This window comes from Miscanthus floridulus, chromosome 6, assembly GCF_019320115.1.
Source record: "Miscanthus floridulus cultivar M001 chromosome 6, ASM1932011v1, whole genome shotgun sequence".
Classification (NCBI taxonomy): Eukaryota; Viridiplantae; Streptophyta; class Magnoliopsida; order Poales; family Poaceae; genus Miscanthus; species Miscanthus floridulus.
In genome coordinates this window covers 33,273,137-33,287,146 of record NC_089585.1, presented here as the reverse complement: position 1 = coordinate 33,287,146, position 14,010 = coordinate 33,273,137, and the positions used below count along the sequence as shown (strand labels likewise).

At 40.4% G+C, this 14,010-nt stretch overlaps 2 protein-coding genes across 2 annotated transcripts; both read left to right on the top strand.

Moving 5' to 3' along the window:
* The first annotated feature begins 820 nt into the window (after window positions 1-820).
* LOC136458040 (probable envelope ADP,ATP carrier protein, chloroplastic) lies at window positions 821-3,997 on the top strand. Its single transcript, XM_066458041.1, has 10 exons — window positions 821-1,359; window positions 1,466-1,522; window positions 2,195-2,257; window positions 2,337-2,393; window positions 2,506-2,589; window positions 2,778-2,846; window positions 2,917-3,029; window positions 3,141-3,310; window positions 3,471-3,549; window positions 3,675-3,997. The coding sequence occupies exons 1-10, from the start codon at window positions 964-966 to the stop codon at window positions 3,772-3,774; spliced, it is 1,188 nt and encodes a 395-aa protein (XP_066314138.1). The 5' UTR covers window positions 821-963; the 3' UTR covers window positions 3,775-3,997.
* A 2,278-nt stretch (window positions 3,998-6,275) lies between these two features.
* Window positions 6,276-10,228, top strand: LOC136458039 (ADP-ribosylation factor 2-like). Its single transcript, XM_066458040.1, has 7 exons — window positions 6,276-6,431; window positions 7,099-7,256; window positions 7,984-8,054; window positions 8,232-8,351; window positions 9,163-9,281; window positions 9,534-9,615; window positions 9,990-10,228. Exons 2-7 carry the CDS (start codon window positions 7,109-7,111, stop codon window positions 9,993-9,995), a joined length of 546 nt encoding a protein of 181 aa, XP_066314137.1. The 5' UTR covers window positions 6,276-6,431; window positions 7,099-7,108; the 3' UTR covers window positions 9,996-10,228.
* The last annotated feature ends 3,782 nt before the right edge of the window (window positions 10,229-14,010 follow it).

The following is a 14,010-nucleotide window of genomic DNA, read 5'->3' as shown; positions in this document are numbered from 1 at the left end:
GATACAAAGTTATTGGATGTCTATTTTTTGTTTCACCTAAAAATGAATTATGAAGTTATCTTAGGTCTTATCTGTTTCATCCCTAATTGAAGATCATTCATTTGGTTTAGGGATAAAAAAAAGGGGGCTCAAGGAGTTCATCCCCTCTTGTGAGGCACTAGTAGTAGTAAGCCCTTGTTTAGTTTCACCCCAACTTCCAAAAAGTTACTACAATACCTGTCACATCGAATATTTGCGCCCCGTGCATGGAGCATTAAATGTAGACGAAGAGAAAAACTAATTGCACAGTTTGGTGGAAAATTGCGAGACGAACGTTTTGAGCCTAATTAATTCATGTTTGAACACTATTTGCCAAAAAAAAAACGAACTTGCTACGGTAGCCCCAAAATCCAAATTCCTACGACTAAACACAGCCTTAAAAAAAACTAAAATCTGGTGGAAAGCACGGCCAGGGGGGGATTTGTGGAAACTGTATCCACAGTTGCGCCATGTATATGTGCGTGGATGCCTGATAAGTATTGGTCTTTATGGTGCATGCACGTATACGGTTGAAGGGCGTGGCCGCGTGAACGACCGTGGCCGGAGCAGAGTCTATTTTTAGCAGAGAACCACTCCTTAGCTAACTGTTGGATTCTTAAAGTCCATCACGTGTCAGGCATCCACGCTATGTATGTGCGCTATGGATACAGCACGCATAGAATTTTTTTTTTTCCCTAAACAGTGGTTAGTTGATGAGCACGACAAACACCCCCGCTCGAAAAGGGTGATGCACGTCAGCACGTGTGGGTTTGATTATGCGTTAAGCATGACTATAAAGCACCCTCGCACTAACAGATCCTTCCTTGTTCCCACCTCTCCCTTTCCTTCCCCCGCCTGCTCAATTCATCTCGCGCGGTGACGCCTTTCTCCCACCACCTCCCGACTCCCGCGGGCCCGCAGATCCAGGACACCCCGCCGCCCCCGATGAGCCGCCGCCGGGTCGAGACCTGCGACTCGTGGCGGTCCCCGCGGAAGAACCACGCCGGGGCGCCGCCGCTCCTCCGCGCGGGGCCCCGGATCCCCGCCTTCGCCTCGCTCTCCGTCCGCGACGGCGGGGACGCCGCCGCGGCCGTCGCCAAGGCGGTGGAGGAGGTGGTCGTCGTCCGGGCCGACGAGGTGAGGGAGCAGAGGGCGGCGGTGGCCGAGGAGACGAAGTCGACGGAGCGAAGGCTGCCCCCCGCGGCGCAGCTGGTGCGCCACCCGCTCGCGCTGCTGGCGCTGGTACCCAACAGCGCCGCGCTCTTCGCCGCGGGGGCCGCCGCGGGCACTATAGCCAAGACCGTCACCGCGCCGCTCGACCGCGTCAAGATCCTTATGCAGGCACGCCACCCACCGCGCGCGGCTCTACCAATTCTTTGCTCGTCGGTCTTCATACTATTTGCTTTGCGGCTGACAGGATTTAATTTTCTCATTTTTATCTTTCTAGACGCATAGCGTGCGGGTGGCGGGAGAGAGCGCGAAGAAGGGTGTTGGATTTCTCGAGGTAACCGATATGAGGCGCTTCTCTTTGCTGGATTTAAGTTTCACTCTGATGCTGTGCATTCATTAATGTACCTTCTGAGCTGCGCTTTCTGTTGAAAATTGAAGTCTCATGTGCTACGTTCATTCATTAATGTACCTTCTGAACTACGCTTTCTGTTGAAAATTGAAGTCTCATGTGCTACGTTCTTTGTGGAAAATTCACATCTGTGGATTGTGGAATATTTTGAAATACACTGAGTTTATAGAGCTTATCTTTAAGACTTTAACAGGATATGAGGTTCCTAATAACTTTCCTCCATCGATGTTAGGGAGACAATTTATACTGGTCAATTAACAAATGACTGCATTGGGAAAAGAAATCCTATGCTTAATAATATTAGCACAGGTGAGAAAATTTAAGATACATATCACTAATGGATTAATGGGTGAATCTGTTGCATATGTCCTTGGACGGTCCTCTTTTCTGAGTCCTGGTCATGTTGCTTTCTGACATGCTATTAAAAATAGAGATCATCCAATATGTTCAGGTAGTTATTGTGCAATCTAACATGGGTACTAACGATGGGCTCGGATTGTAAAGCATAATCCTTTAAAAAAAAAAACTTTTTGATAGGTGCTACCTGGATTTAAATGGTTACAGCTTTACATAATATATTGTATATTAATTATGCAGGCTATGGCAGACATTGGGAAGAAGGACGGGCTTAAGGGTTACTGGAAAGGCAACCTTCCACAGGTGCTTGATGTTCCCTATCATCCATGCTTTATCTTGCAGTCCTGTGCTGATTCCTATCCATCTCCATTAACTTGTCCAGGTCATTCGCATAATTCCTTACAGCGCGGTGCAACTCTTCTCATATGAAGTTTACAAGGTCATAGTTACTCACGGTTACGCTTAGTCATCAAGGTTTTTTACATTCTTTGTGACAGTGAGTTCCTCATTTCTCTCTCTCACAAGTCACAATGTTACTGCTTTTAATTCAGAAAATTTTCCGGAGAAAGGATGGAGAGCTTTCTGTATTTGGGAGACTTGCTGCTGGTGCTTGCGCGGGCATGACATCCACACTTGTAATTTATTTTATTTGCTTACTCACCAGCAAATGTCCCTGTATATCTGTTTTTGTTAGATATGAGAATTTTGAATATAGTTGGTTTCTTCTTTGGTCTTTAGTTTTTCATGGTACATGAATTTTATCAAAATCCACAGAATACCATCGTTAGCACATTCAGAATTTTCTACTTGTACTTGCTTATAGGTAACTTACCCACTGGATGTTCTCCGGCTCAGGCTAGCAGTTCAATCCGGACACAGCACTTTACCTCAGGTAACCACTCTTGTAAGTGCAGATTTCTATTTTTCTTTTTGGAAACTGGCATAGCCTGATGACTTTGTAGGTTGCTCTTAACATGCTGAGAGAAGAAGGGCTGGCCTCCTTCTATGGAGGCTTGGGTCCATCTCTTATAGCAATTGCACCTTACATTGCTGTGAACTTCTGTGTTTTTGACCTGTGAGATTCCTTCTACTGCATATGAATACTATGATACATACATGAAAGCTCCACACAAATTTAAGTATTTACCTCACATTTTTTATATTGCATTCTCTTTTGATGTACAAGAATGAAGAAATCTGTACCAGAGAAGTACAAGAATAGACCAGAAACATCTCTAGCAACTGCTCTTCTTTCAGCAACATTTGCAACTTTGATGTGTTATCCCCTGGACACTATTAGGAGACAGATGCAGATGAAAGGCACACCATACAATACAGTTTTTGATGCTATTCCAGGTAGTTATGCTAGCATTGCATGAGCTAATGGCTAATACATAACATACACTTGATCTTGATAAATTTGAACTATGTTATTTGCTATTTCGTTGTGCTCATATGCTACTTGATCATGCTAAAACGAAACACATTTTTAAGTCTATTTCAATGCTTAATGCAGGCATTGTGGAGCGTGATGGTCTAACTGGTCTTTATAGAGGTTTTGTGCCAAATGCATTAAAAAATCTACCAAATAGCAGGTATATCCTTTTACACACCATGGCGACAAAAATATTTGGTATAGTTTTAGTAAAACTGAGAATGAATTTTTTGTCTAACAACACATGTAAATACTCAGTACTCAGTTATTGTTGTAACCATGCAGCATTAAAATGACCGTGTTTGACACGGTGAAGACACTGATAGCTACTGGGCAGAAGGAGATGGACAAATTAATTCAAGAAAATGAGGAGAAAACAAGCTAGGAAAAGAGCCTTGTTCAATCTTGAAGGCTTTGGTAGAAAGCATGCCTCTTTGCATACTCCATGTTGCTATGTTTCCTTTGCTGGGACCATATTTTAGGATCTAGGCAGCACATCTTTCTGTTCCTTTTCAAATAGGTCCAGTTTGCAGTGTTTTCCTGAGCATACACATTCATAGAGATAGAGGTGGCATTGGAGGGAAATAAAAGGCAATGAGATCTCTTTAGCTAGTGTCGGTAGCATTCCCCTACAGATCTTACTTATTTTAATAGAGGATAGTGTATCAATGTGACCGCCCCAGATTCCTTAAATATATACATCATTAGCCAGAACAATCAAATATCATGGCGCACAGGAGCAGGTTTTCCTTGAAATAGCATCTTTGTTTGGACGAACAGATTGGGTGTCTTGTACATCACAAAACCGAAGGCCAGATTTGCTTTCGAATGATTTCATCCAGTTTAGACTTTGGTTAGCATGATCTTTTGAGCATCAACTCGTCGTTTTTGTTAGTGAAGCCAGTTTGTATTAGAGTAGGAGGCAACAGACGAAAATTGTTGCTTAGGGAGAGGATTAGAGGAAAATGCATGTTTTTTATATATTTAATGAGGTGACCTTATTACCTATGTATATTTCTTAAGAAAAGAAGTCGGAACGATATTGGAGAAACTGCCCTGTTATTTCTTTTTTCTGGGTATAAATTAAGGATGCATAATGCGCATTTAGTGGTGGAATTGAATACAATCTGAGTCCACATTTTTAGTACACTGCTGCAGTTGGGTGTCACTGTCAACCCTGTTTCTCTACGTCTCCGTTGTCCTGTCCTACACTAACATATGTGATGAGAATTTTATACTATATTCCAAACTCATAGACCAAGGCCCCGTTTAGTTTCACCCAAAAGCTAAAATTTTTTGCGCAATGCTCGTCACATCAAATCTTACGGTACATGTATGAAGTACTAAATGTAGACGAAAAAAAAAACTAATTGCATAGTTGGGTGAGAAATCGCGAGACTAAACTTTCGAACCTAATTAGTCCATAATTAGACACTAATTATCAAATACAAACGAAAGTGCTACAGTACCAAAAAAAATCGGATCTAAACGGGGCCCAAATTGTTAAGAACCTTTAGGTTTATTTGGATCACAAGATATCCAAAACATAGGAATAGGATTAAAATTGCATATCACTTGTAATTCTACATGAATTGAAATACATGAGTTGAAAATATAGAAAATTCTCTAATGGAGCATTTGGGTACAACTCAAGAAAAGCATAAGCATTACGAGAGAGAGAGGCAAAGGAAGGTTTCTAAGGTCTCGTTCGTTTGCTGAAACTGGCTGGTTTTGTGAGAGAAACACTGTAGCGGCTGGTTGATGAACCGTGTTTGCTGAGGAGGATCAGCCGGCTGGTCTGGTTTTACCAGATCAACGAACGGGCCCTAAGAGGTTGGACCTCGTGTTAGATTTTCTTCAAAATTCCTATAGATTGACAGCCTGTTCGTTGGATCGATAAGCCGCTTGTGCTGGTTTGTATGGCTAATTTGTTGTGAGAGAGAAACACTGTTGACTGACTGATTAACCCTGGCTAAAACCAACAAGCGAACATGTTTGTGAGTCGAGTCAGCAGAACCCATTCACAAAATTATAGACCACTATTTAAAAACTCGAAAAATAGAGCTCAGCCTAGAGTCAGCGGAGCTCACTCACAAAGAGTTCATAAAAAAGTTTAGGTCAACCACGACATGTTTGCACAATTATTTCTGCTTCTGTGAATTCTACCTAATGTTGAAAAAATATACAACGCCATACGACGAACAAATAAGTGGTAATACAACTAATTTTATTTTAACAATACTACACAGACTAAAAATTGTTTTATTCGGAGCTTTGCAAAGCTCACCAAATTTTGCCAAACTTCGGGGGTGTTTGGTTCTTTAGGTGCTCCTAAAATTTATGTCACATCAAATATTTAGAGGCTAATAAGGAGTATTAAATATAAATTAATTACAAAACTAATTATATAGATGGGGGCTAATTTCCGAGACGAATTTTTTAAGCCTAATTAATCTATCATTAGCACATGTTTACTGTAGCACTATGTTGTCAAATCATGGACTAATTAGGCTTAAAAGATTCGTCTCGTAAATTAGTCGCAAGTTATGTAATTAGTTTCGTAATTAGTCTATATTTAATACTCTATGTATGTGTCTAAATATTCAATGTGACAGGAATTTTAGGAGGAGGAGAAGGAACCAAACAGCCCCTTCACCTTTCCGTGTGCCGTTGCCGTCTCTATGCGTGTGCCTACACGTGCCAATATTCATATCATACGACTTTCTTTTCTCAAAAAGGAGTTCGCGAAGCGTCGGTTGCACGTTGGAGCTTCAAACGAGGATCGCACGCCCACTTCTCCTGGACCCGTCCCACCTGCACCGCAGCCTACCCGCACGCCACCATCCCCTGGGCTCACGTAGACCGGGCCCAGCCTCCGCCCCACCAACGCTGCCTCCCCCCACCTCTTTTTGAAGCCCAGAGGCGCCCCCGGCTCGGGCATCAACCACTCTCTGTCTCTTTTTCTTCGCCCCGCCCGAAGGCCGAAGCCGAGGAGGGGAGGGGAGCAGCGAGATCGCGCGCGCCTCCGAGATCTCCACGAAGGTTGGTGCCAGACCTCCTTCTGTCTTCCCTCTCCTGATCATGTTTCAATTCTGCTTGCTAGTAGGAGGTAATGCCGAAGATCTCGCTCCCGATCTCTCGCTGGTTCCAGATCTGTCGTAGCATGAGGGTGCAGATCTGTGCTCTTGAGCCTTCTGTGAGCGCAGAATGCTGCTCTTGATCGTGGCGTGTTGGCTGTTCGGATTCTTGTCGCCGTTCAATGGTTCAGGCCATTGGCCATCGTCCCGCGGCTCCGCGTGCTAATGTTGTTTAGAGCTGCATCGTTAGGAATGATTTTTTTTTTCGCGAGTAATGGAGGGGCATTATGTTCTGCCTCGTAGATCTGTGTTGGTATAGGTCTGTGATGTTGTTGGCTTGGCGCGGTGTGGACTCGTAGGTGATCTTTTGGGCGGTGGCTTGTTCTTGGGTGAGGCGATCGCATTTCTCTTCTCTTGATATCAGTAGACCGTTATTGTTTGCATAAGATCTAAGTATTTCCGTTGAATGAAATACCAGCGAGACAAAATGACACTACACATTTAGTCGATAGCTCAATCTGTGATCTGGCGTTTCTCTATGCTGAGAGTCTCCTTTGTTGGTTTTGGTTGTTGTGCCTTCTATGTAATGTTGATCACGAATGCTGACAACCGTTGCTCAATGGCTTCCGCAGGTGTGGCAACATGGGGCTCACCTTCACGAAGCTCTTCAGCCGGCTCTTCTCAAAGAAAGAGATGAGGATCCTTATGGTCGGTCTTGATGCAGCTGGTAAGACCACCATCCTCTACAAGCTCAAGCTCGGAGAGATCGTAACCACCATCCCTACAATCGGTGAGAATCTATTCTATGCTTTTCAGTATATGTTGATCTTCTATATATATCTTGAGAATGCAATTATATACTCCCTCCGTCCACAAAAGAATGCAATTCTCGTTTCTCGAGGAGTCAATCAGTCTTAACTTTGACCAAAATTATATAAAAAAAATATGAACATTCATAATGCAAAATTAGTATCATTAGATCAGTCATAGAATATATTTTCATAATAAATTTATTTGGAGACATAAATATTAAACTTGGTCAAACTTGAGCTACTTTGACCGGCACAAATCCCATAATTACATTCTTTTCTGGACGGAGGAAGTAACTTTTATCAACAACAATATAAACAATGCTTGTTTGGAACTTTGGATCTGTTTCAGAATAAGTGAAATTTCTCCCCTTTTTAAAATAGAGAGAACATTAGCAAATGGATCTAACAATCTGTGAAGCTCCCTTTGAATTAGACCATTACACAAAATACACACTGCATTACAATAGTACAACTATATGAATCACGAATTTGCCACTGAACCTAATCTGTCCACCTTGTTTTATTACTGCATGTTTTTACTTGGCTCGTAGATGTGGTTAGACAGTTTGCATCATTATGTTATATCCATCATGTATCTTTGATGCAAGTTATTAAAGGTTTTTGTGAAATGAACAAGACCGCAACACATTATTCTTTTAAGAGCAAAGCTGACAAATATTTTGCCTTCTATTTTGTGATTTCAAGGGTTTAATGTGGAGACTGTTGAATACAAGAACATCAGCTTCACTGTCTGGGATGTCGGGGGTCAGGACAAGGTACATACGAAAATATGATAGTATACAAAGCCTCTCTCTCCTAGTTCCCTTAACTTCGCTGCACTAGCCTTTTCTGTGCTGTATCAGAAAGATTGTTCAAAACATCTGATAATAAATCTAATTGTATTCAGGTTTAAGAGACCTTTAACTCACAACATTTTATTTTTCAAACCCCAGATCAGGCCATTGTGGAGGCACTATTTCCAGAATACCCAAGGCCTTATCTTTGTTGTTGATAGCAATGACAGAGATCGTGTTGTTGAGGCAAGGGATGAGCTCCACAGGATGCTGAACGAGGTATGTTAACCATGCTCATGTTTCTTGTTATATATTTGTTGCATGTTCAATAACATGCTGTCATTTCTAATTTACTTGGACTATGATTTTATGATTTTGAATTTCAGAGCGTTCTCTTCCAGCTATGTTCAGAATGATGCTTTGATCTATTTACTGCTGCTAGAGAAACTATATGCATCATCAGTGACTTTGAACATGCCAAATGTTGTGTACTTGTGTATAATGAATTAAATTTAAGTTTGTGATGTGAGAATTCCTAAGACTAAATAATTGCATGGTATCTGTACCACAGTATGGAATAAATCTTTCTCGGTCTGACTTAGGGGAAACAATAATAAATTTTGCTGCCAGAATTACCTCTGAAGAATTTTTTAGAAGATTGCCACAATCGGCTGGTTAAAATCTCATTTGCAATATCATATAACTGATTTAACAGAGGAGTATACACATGAACATGTCTGGATTATGTTGAGCCGGAATTATGGTCATGGCTAGCTGTAGGTACATTCAACCTGAAATGGCTAGTTGTACGGGAAGTATGTATGGAGACAGCAAATACACGTCTTGAGATTTGTTTTCTGGAACTACTGTATACTGTATTACCCAGTAGAAAGATCCTTTCCATATGATTAATGAGTTTGACTGTATTTAGGTGCTCATTATTCTGGTTTCAGTTACATTTGGACTAAGCTGCATACATAAAACTCTCTTAGAATAATTGTCTTTTTTGGAACTTGCTTGGGACTGAAATGCTATGTTGTTGTGTTGTTGGGGTATAAGTTTTGAGCATTCATCCACATGTCACTGGCAGGATGAGTTGAGGGATGCTGTCTTGCTCGTTTTCGCTAACAAGCAAGATCTGCCAAATGCAATGAATGCTGCTGAGATCACCGATAAGCTTGGTCTCCATTCCCTACGTCAACGCCACTGGTAAGATATTGTTGATTTGTTTCCATTGTCAGACTCTTACACGATCAATTTGTCCTGGCAACCGTCATATACAATTGGTTTTATGGTTGCATTGTCCATCTTATTCCCTGTATACCAAGAGTTGTATGAAACTGACTCTTGGTATTCTTCTATATAAAGCTTTTCCTAACCAAATATATTTTTTTATGTACGTTAGCATATTCTTTGTGGACCAAGTATTTTTAATCTGCTGTATTTTAATGCGACTTGTAGGTATATCCAGAGCACTTGTGCTACCACAGGAGAAGGTTTGTACGAGGGTCTTGACTGGCTCTCCAACAACATTGCAAACAAGGTACTGATTTCCTTTCCATGTGACATTAGCAAACTGCACACACTTGTTTGCAAAAATATTATTGTTTAATAAGCACTCCCATGATCTTGAAACAAATCGGTCTGTTTTTTTTTTTTTTTTTTGCTACGTAGCATTACCAAGACTGAAGGGCAGGCCTGGTGTAGTGGTGAGAGTTGTCTCACTGAGTCACTAGGTCACGGGTTCGAAGCAGCCTCTTCGCAGATTTTGTGGGGAAGGCTTGCTTCGGTTTTTTCCTTCCCCGGACCCCACTCATGTGGGAGCCTCTAGCATTGGGTCTGCCCTTTTCTTTAGTATTACCAAGACTGTCATGTACTGATGTGGCGTACTGGTATCCTTATTCTCAATGAATGCAGGCCTGATTGGACAATTCTGCGGTTTGAGCACATGGCGAGGCATTTTCTGCAGAAACGGAGCCATGGTCATTTTGACCCTGAGACTTGATTATTGTTTCATTGGAATGTTAAGTGTTGTATTTCTTTGCAAGGCTTTTCAGAGAGCTGGTTTGTTATGTTGCGTGATTACTCTCTAAAAAACTGTTCCGATATCAAGACTGTAATTGGCCATTGGCACTAGTAGATCGTTTACTGAGTAATGCAGTTTATATGAACTAGTACAAAGCGCACGCCTGTGCGCGCGTGTGGGTAAACAGTATGGGTGTGATATACTAAAATTATATGAGAAGTTAACTAAGAGTAATAGGCAAATATTTATCTAATTGAACATACTTTATTTTACATAGTTTTGTAGCTGACTTATACATTATAGTTGGGGCGTTGGTGTAGAGCTCTTTAGAACCGTGCACAATAGGCGTACTGAGCACTATTTAGGGCATAAATACAGGACGAATATAAGAGTAGGAAATAAGTAAGCAGCTAGGTAGGGCCATGGACAGATGTTGGGGCTATATAATGATATCATTCAAGAAGTGCATTTGCAAAAGGTGTTAGCTAAGTAGAAGCTGTGTATTAGACATGTATATAGACTGTACATGTCTAATATTGTGGCACAACAGGAAAGCTTTCCTTCCCGCGTAGCCGCTGATGGTCCGACATGGATCTTCTCAGTAGTTTGGTTCACGATCAGAGAGGTCGTCAGTGCGGCGGTTTAAGATCATCAGCTACATAGAACAATATCCATCATCAGATGGATTTAAAGCATACTCCCTCTGTCTCAAATTAACAGTCGTTTTGGGTTTTCGTGTCATAAATTTGACTAAATTTAAAAAAAAATGCATGCAACATTTGTATCTCTAAATAAATTTTCTATAAAAATAGATTCATTGATCTATCTAATGATATAAATTGTGTACCAAAAATATTAATATCTTTTTATATAAAAATAGTCAAAGTTATTTCTCGATAAGCGAGAACGACAGTTATTTCGGGACGGAGGGAGTACACCATATCGTTCAGTAGGTCTGTCATATTTCGAATCTTATTCAAATCGCCTAAACTATCACTTACGAAAAAACACTACAAAAACACATGAGACAGGTTAATTGAATAAGGAAAGGCCAAAATAGGAAGGAAAAGGGCATAACCTTAGAGTCTCAACATATGAGGACATTCCTGCAGCATATGTAGGTGAATCATAGGTCCAAGAATTATGTGTAGCTGGAGGAGTAAATATTGGCGAAGCATCTATAGGACGTTTTAGGAACACCACACCTCTTGTCTGCAGCAAAGTTCATCAGTTACCTAAGGTAGTTGCAAGGATTGTTTGCAGAAAAGGCAGAGGGGCAGAAATGGATCTATGCAGCTATGCCAATTGAAACAAACAGAATTTGGGAGGAAATGCTACTCAATACTCTACCTAGGAAGATGCCACTCAAAATCTCTGTTGCTTTGAAATATCCCATTGTCTCTCCCTTTTTGTATTTGCACATTCTTGTCCTCCTAAAAATGAGATAAAAGGGCAGGGACCAAAAGAAAAGCAGAAAGAGAGCGTTTTTTTTCAATTAACATGTTTTTTAGCGGCTTACTAAAATCAAATTCGCCAGAAAGAAGGGGATGCATTGCAATAACAACATTGCCAATGCATGTTGAATGCAGGACATGTTTATGAAACCCTGCACAGTGGTAACAATATTTGGTGAGAACATCCTGCATATTATTCTGGAAGCAAATTCTAAAAGAGATATTGCCTAAAATTCTAACATGGATGTCAGCTTATTATAAGCAGTGACAAAACAAGAAAGGAATACATCACAAATAAACTAAAATGGATCTTTGTAGAACAAAAAACTATGGCATGTCAGCTGATCCAAACAATAATTTATGGTTTCTCATTGCAAAGGACTTTGGAAAAAGTACTTACAAAGGAAAAGGTGTGTTGTGGTATGAACAAAAAGTTTAGGAGGAAGCACTGTAGCACCATTAATAGGAGAAAACGAAATGTTCTGAGTGACTGTTTTGTCAGTGCAAAATTCTCCAAGTGCAGCAACCATATAATCTATCTAATTCTATCTAATAGGTCAAAACAAGCACATGGAAATGTTAGTTTTAGCATTGTAGGTATCTTCAGTCCAAGTCTCAAGCTGTTGTTCAAGGTTATTTCATATTAAAATGATGCATTCTCAAGCAGATCACACCTTGAGATTGCCAAAAGAAAATAGAAAAACACCCTAGACATACTTATCAATGTATTGTCACCCCCTACCTTGTCTGTTTTTTTTTAATTTGTCAACTTGCTAATTCCAGTGCAGCTGCAACCAGTTAATGAGCAATCCAATAGCATAGGTAAGCATTCAGAAGGCATAGGCGCAACTGTACTTGTTATTAGTAGGTACCAAAACAAATACATTTTTTCCTATGTAATCCAAGCATAGAAAAACTGAACTAATATGAGAATGGTTGTTTCAGCCTGCATTGATTACTTTCACTCTACAAAATCACCTTTACTTTGGCAACATGTTTCAGAGGCACCATATTGTTTTTTTAGTAGCATAGGTGTTATGGAAGTCTATAAATAATTACATCCAACAAATTTGATGAGTACCAAAGTAGAGCAAATTGGCACTACTAACTACAACAAAATCACCAGTTCTACAGGAATCGACTTGAGGGCATCACAGAAATAACCAAGCTGACTTTGTGGAAACTCGAAAGATTGGTCTCCACCATTATTATTTTTTCTGTCTTGTTTCATTGATTCCTAGCCTACCCCAACTTGCTTGAGACTGAAAGGCTATGTTGTTGTTGTTGTTGTTTCATTGATTCCATCGACCTTTTGTTAGCAACGCTATTCTTACACGTTGGGCATCTCATTAGCTAAATTAATGGGCCACGAATAATAAGAACATGCGGACCTAAGGGAACCAAGAGGAAGAAAACATTGCAGTATAGTTTGAAAATTTATTCTCTCAATATCATAGTAGGCACATTTGCAATGTCATTTAGTTTGGTAAATAGTTTCATCTGAGGAGGAAACTATGTTTTTTTCGTTGGAAGCGAAGGACACAAACAAGGGAGCAGACCATTAATTCGAAAAGGCTAAATCAGGTAGTTACCTGAACATGAATACAAAGACTTGGAAAGAGAACACCTTGAAATTTGCCATTCCTCCACAGTGTGCATACTGTTGTCGGAACCCATAGTAGAGAAAGAACTACTGCAAGCAAGAATAAGGAGTAGCTTTTAGTAGTTTTTTTTGCTGGTGCGTTGCACCACACACTTGGTATATGCCATCGACAAAGAAACATTGCAAGAAAGAATAAGGGTGTTGTTTTTAGTGGCTTAGTTAGCTTTATAGCAAAAGTGGCAGCTATTAGAAAGTTAGCAACACCATTAGGAAATTAAAAAAAAGACTGGCTATGTGAAACTAAACCTATAGCAGCAGTGCACATTGTATATGTAAAAAGAACAAACGGATCTTGTAAATGGATCAAACTGAACAATAGCAGAAATAGTTTGTGTGAAGCGGAGTACACAATAAATCTTAGAGAGATAAAAAAACATTTAGACTGCAAAGCTACGTTTATTCTTACCAAGAGTGGTTGTCGAACCTTTTTCCATGCCATGCAACCATGCACCCATTACACTAATCCCCAATATTGTTAGCATGTGTTTCAACAACAGGTATCATTTTTACAAATTTAGCCAATATAAAAGGAGCAGGTCCTTCTGATTGTTGCAAATAATTTGATAAATCTTTTGTACCCAAGGCAATTGCAGATAATTGTATGTCCTGTTCCCCAAAATAGCATAATGAAGCAAACCAAAATCTATTAGTTGGTATAGAAAATAAGACCTCCAGCTACTGTCGCTGAACCAGACCTCATGTGAAAGGTCCTAATGGCTAGAGGGGGGGTGAATAGCCTATTAAAAATTTCTACAACAACACTCAACAAATCGGTTAGATAATTATGAGGCGAAG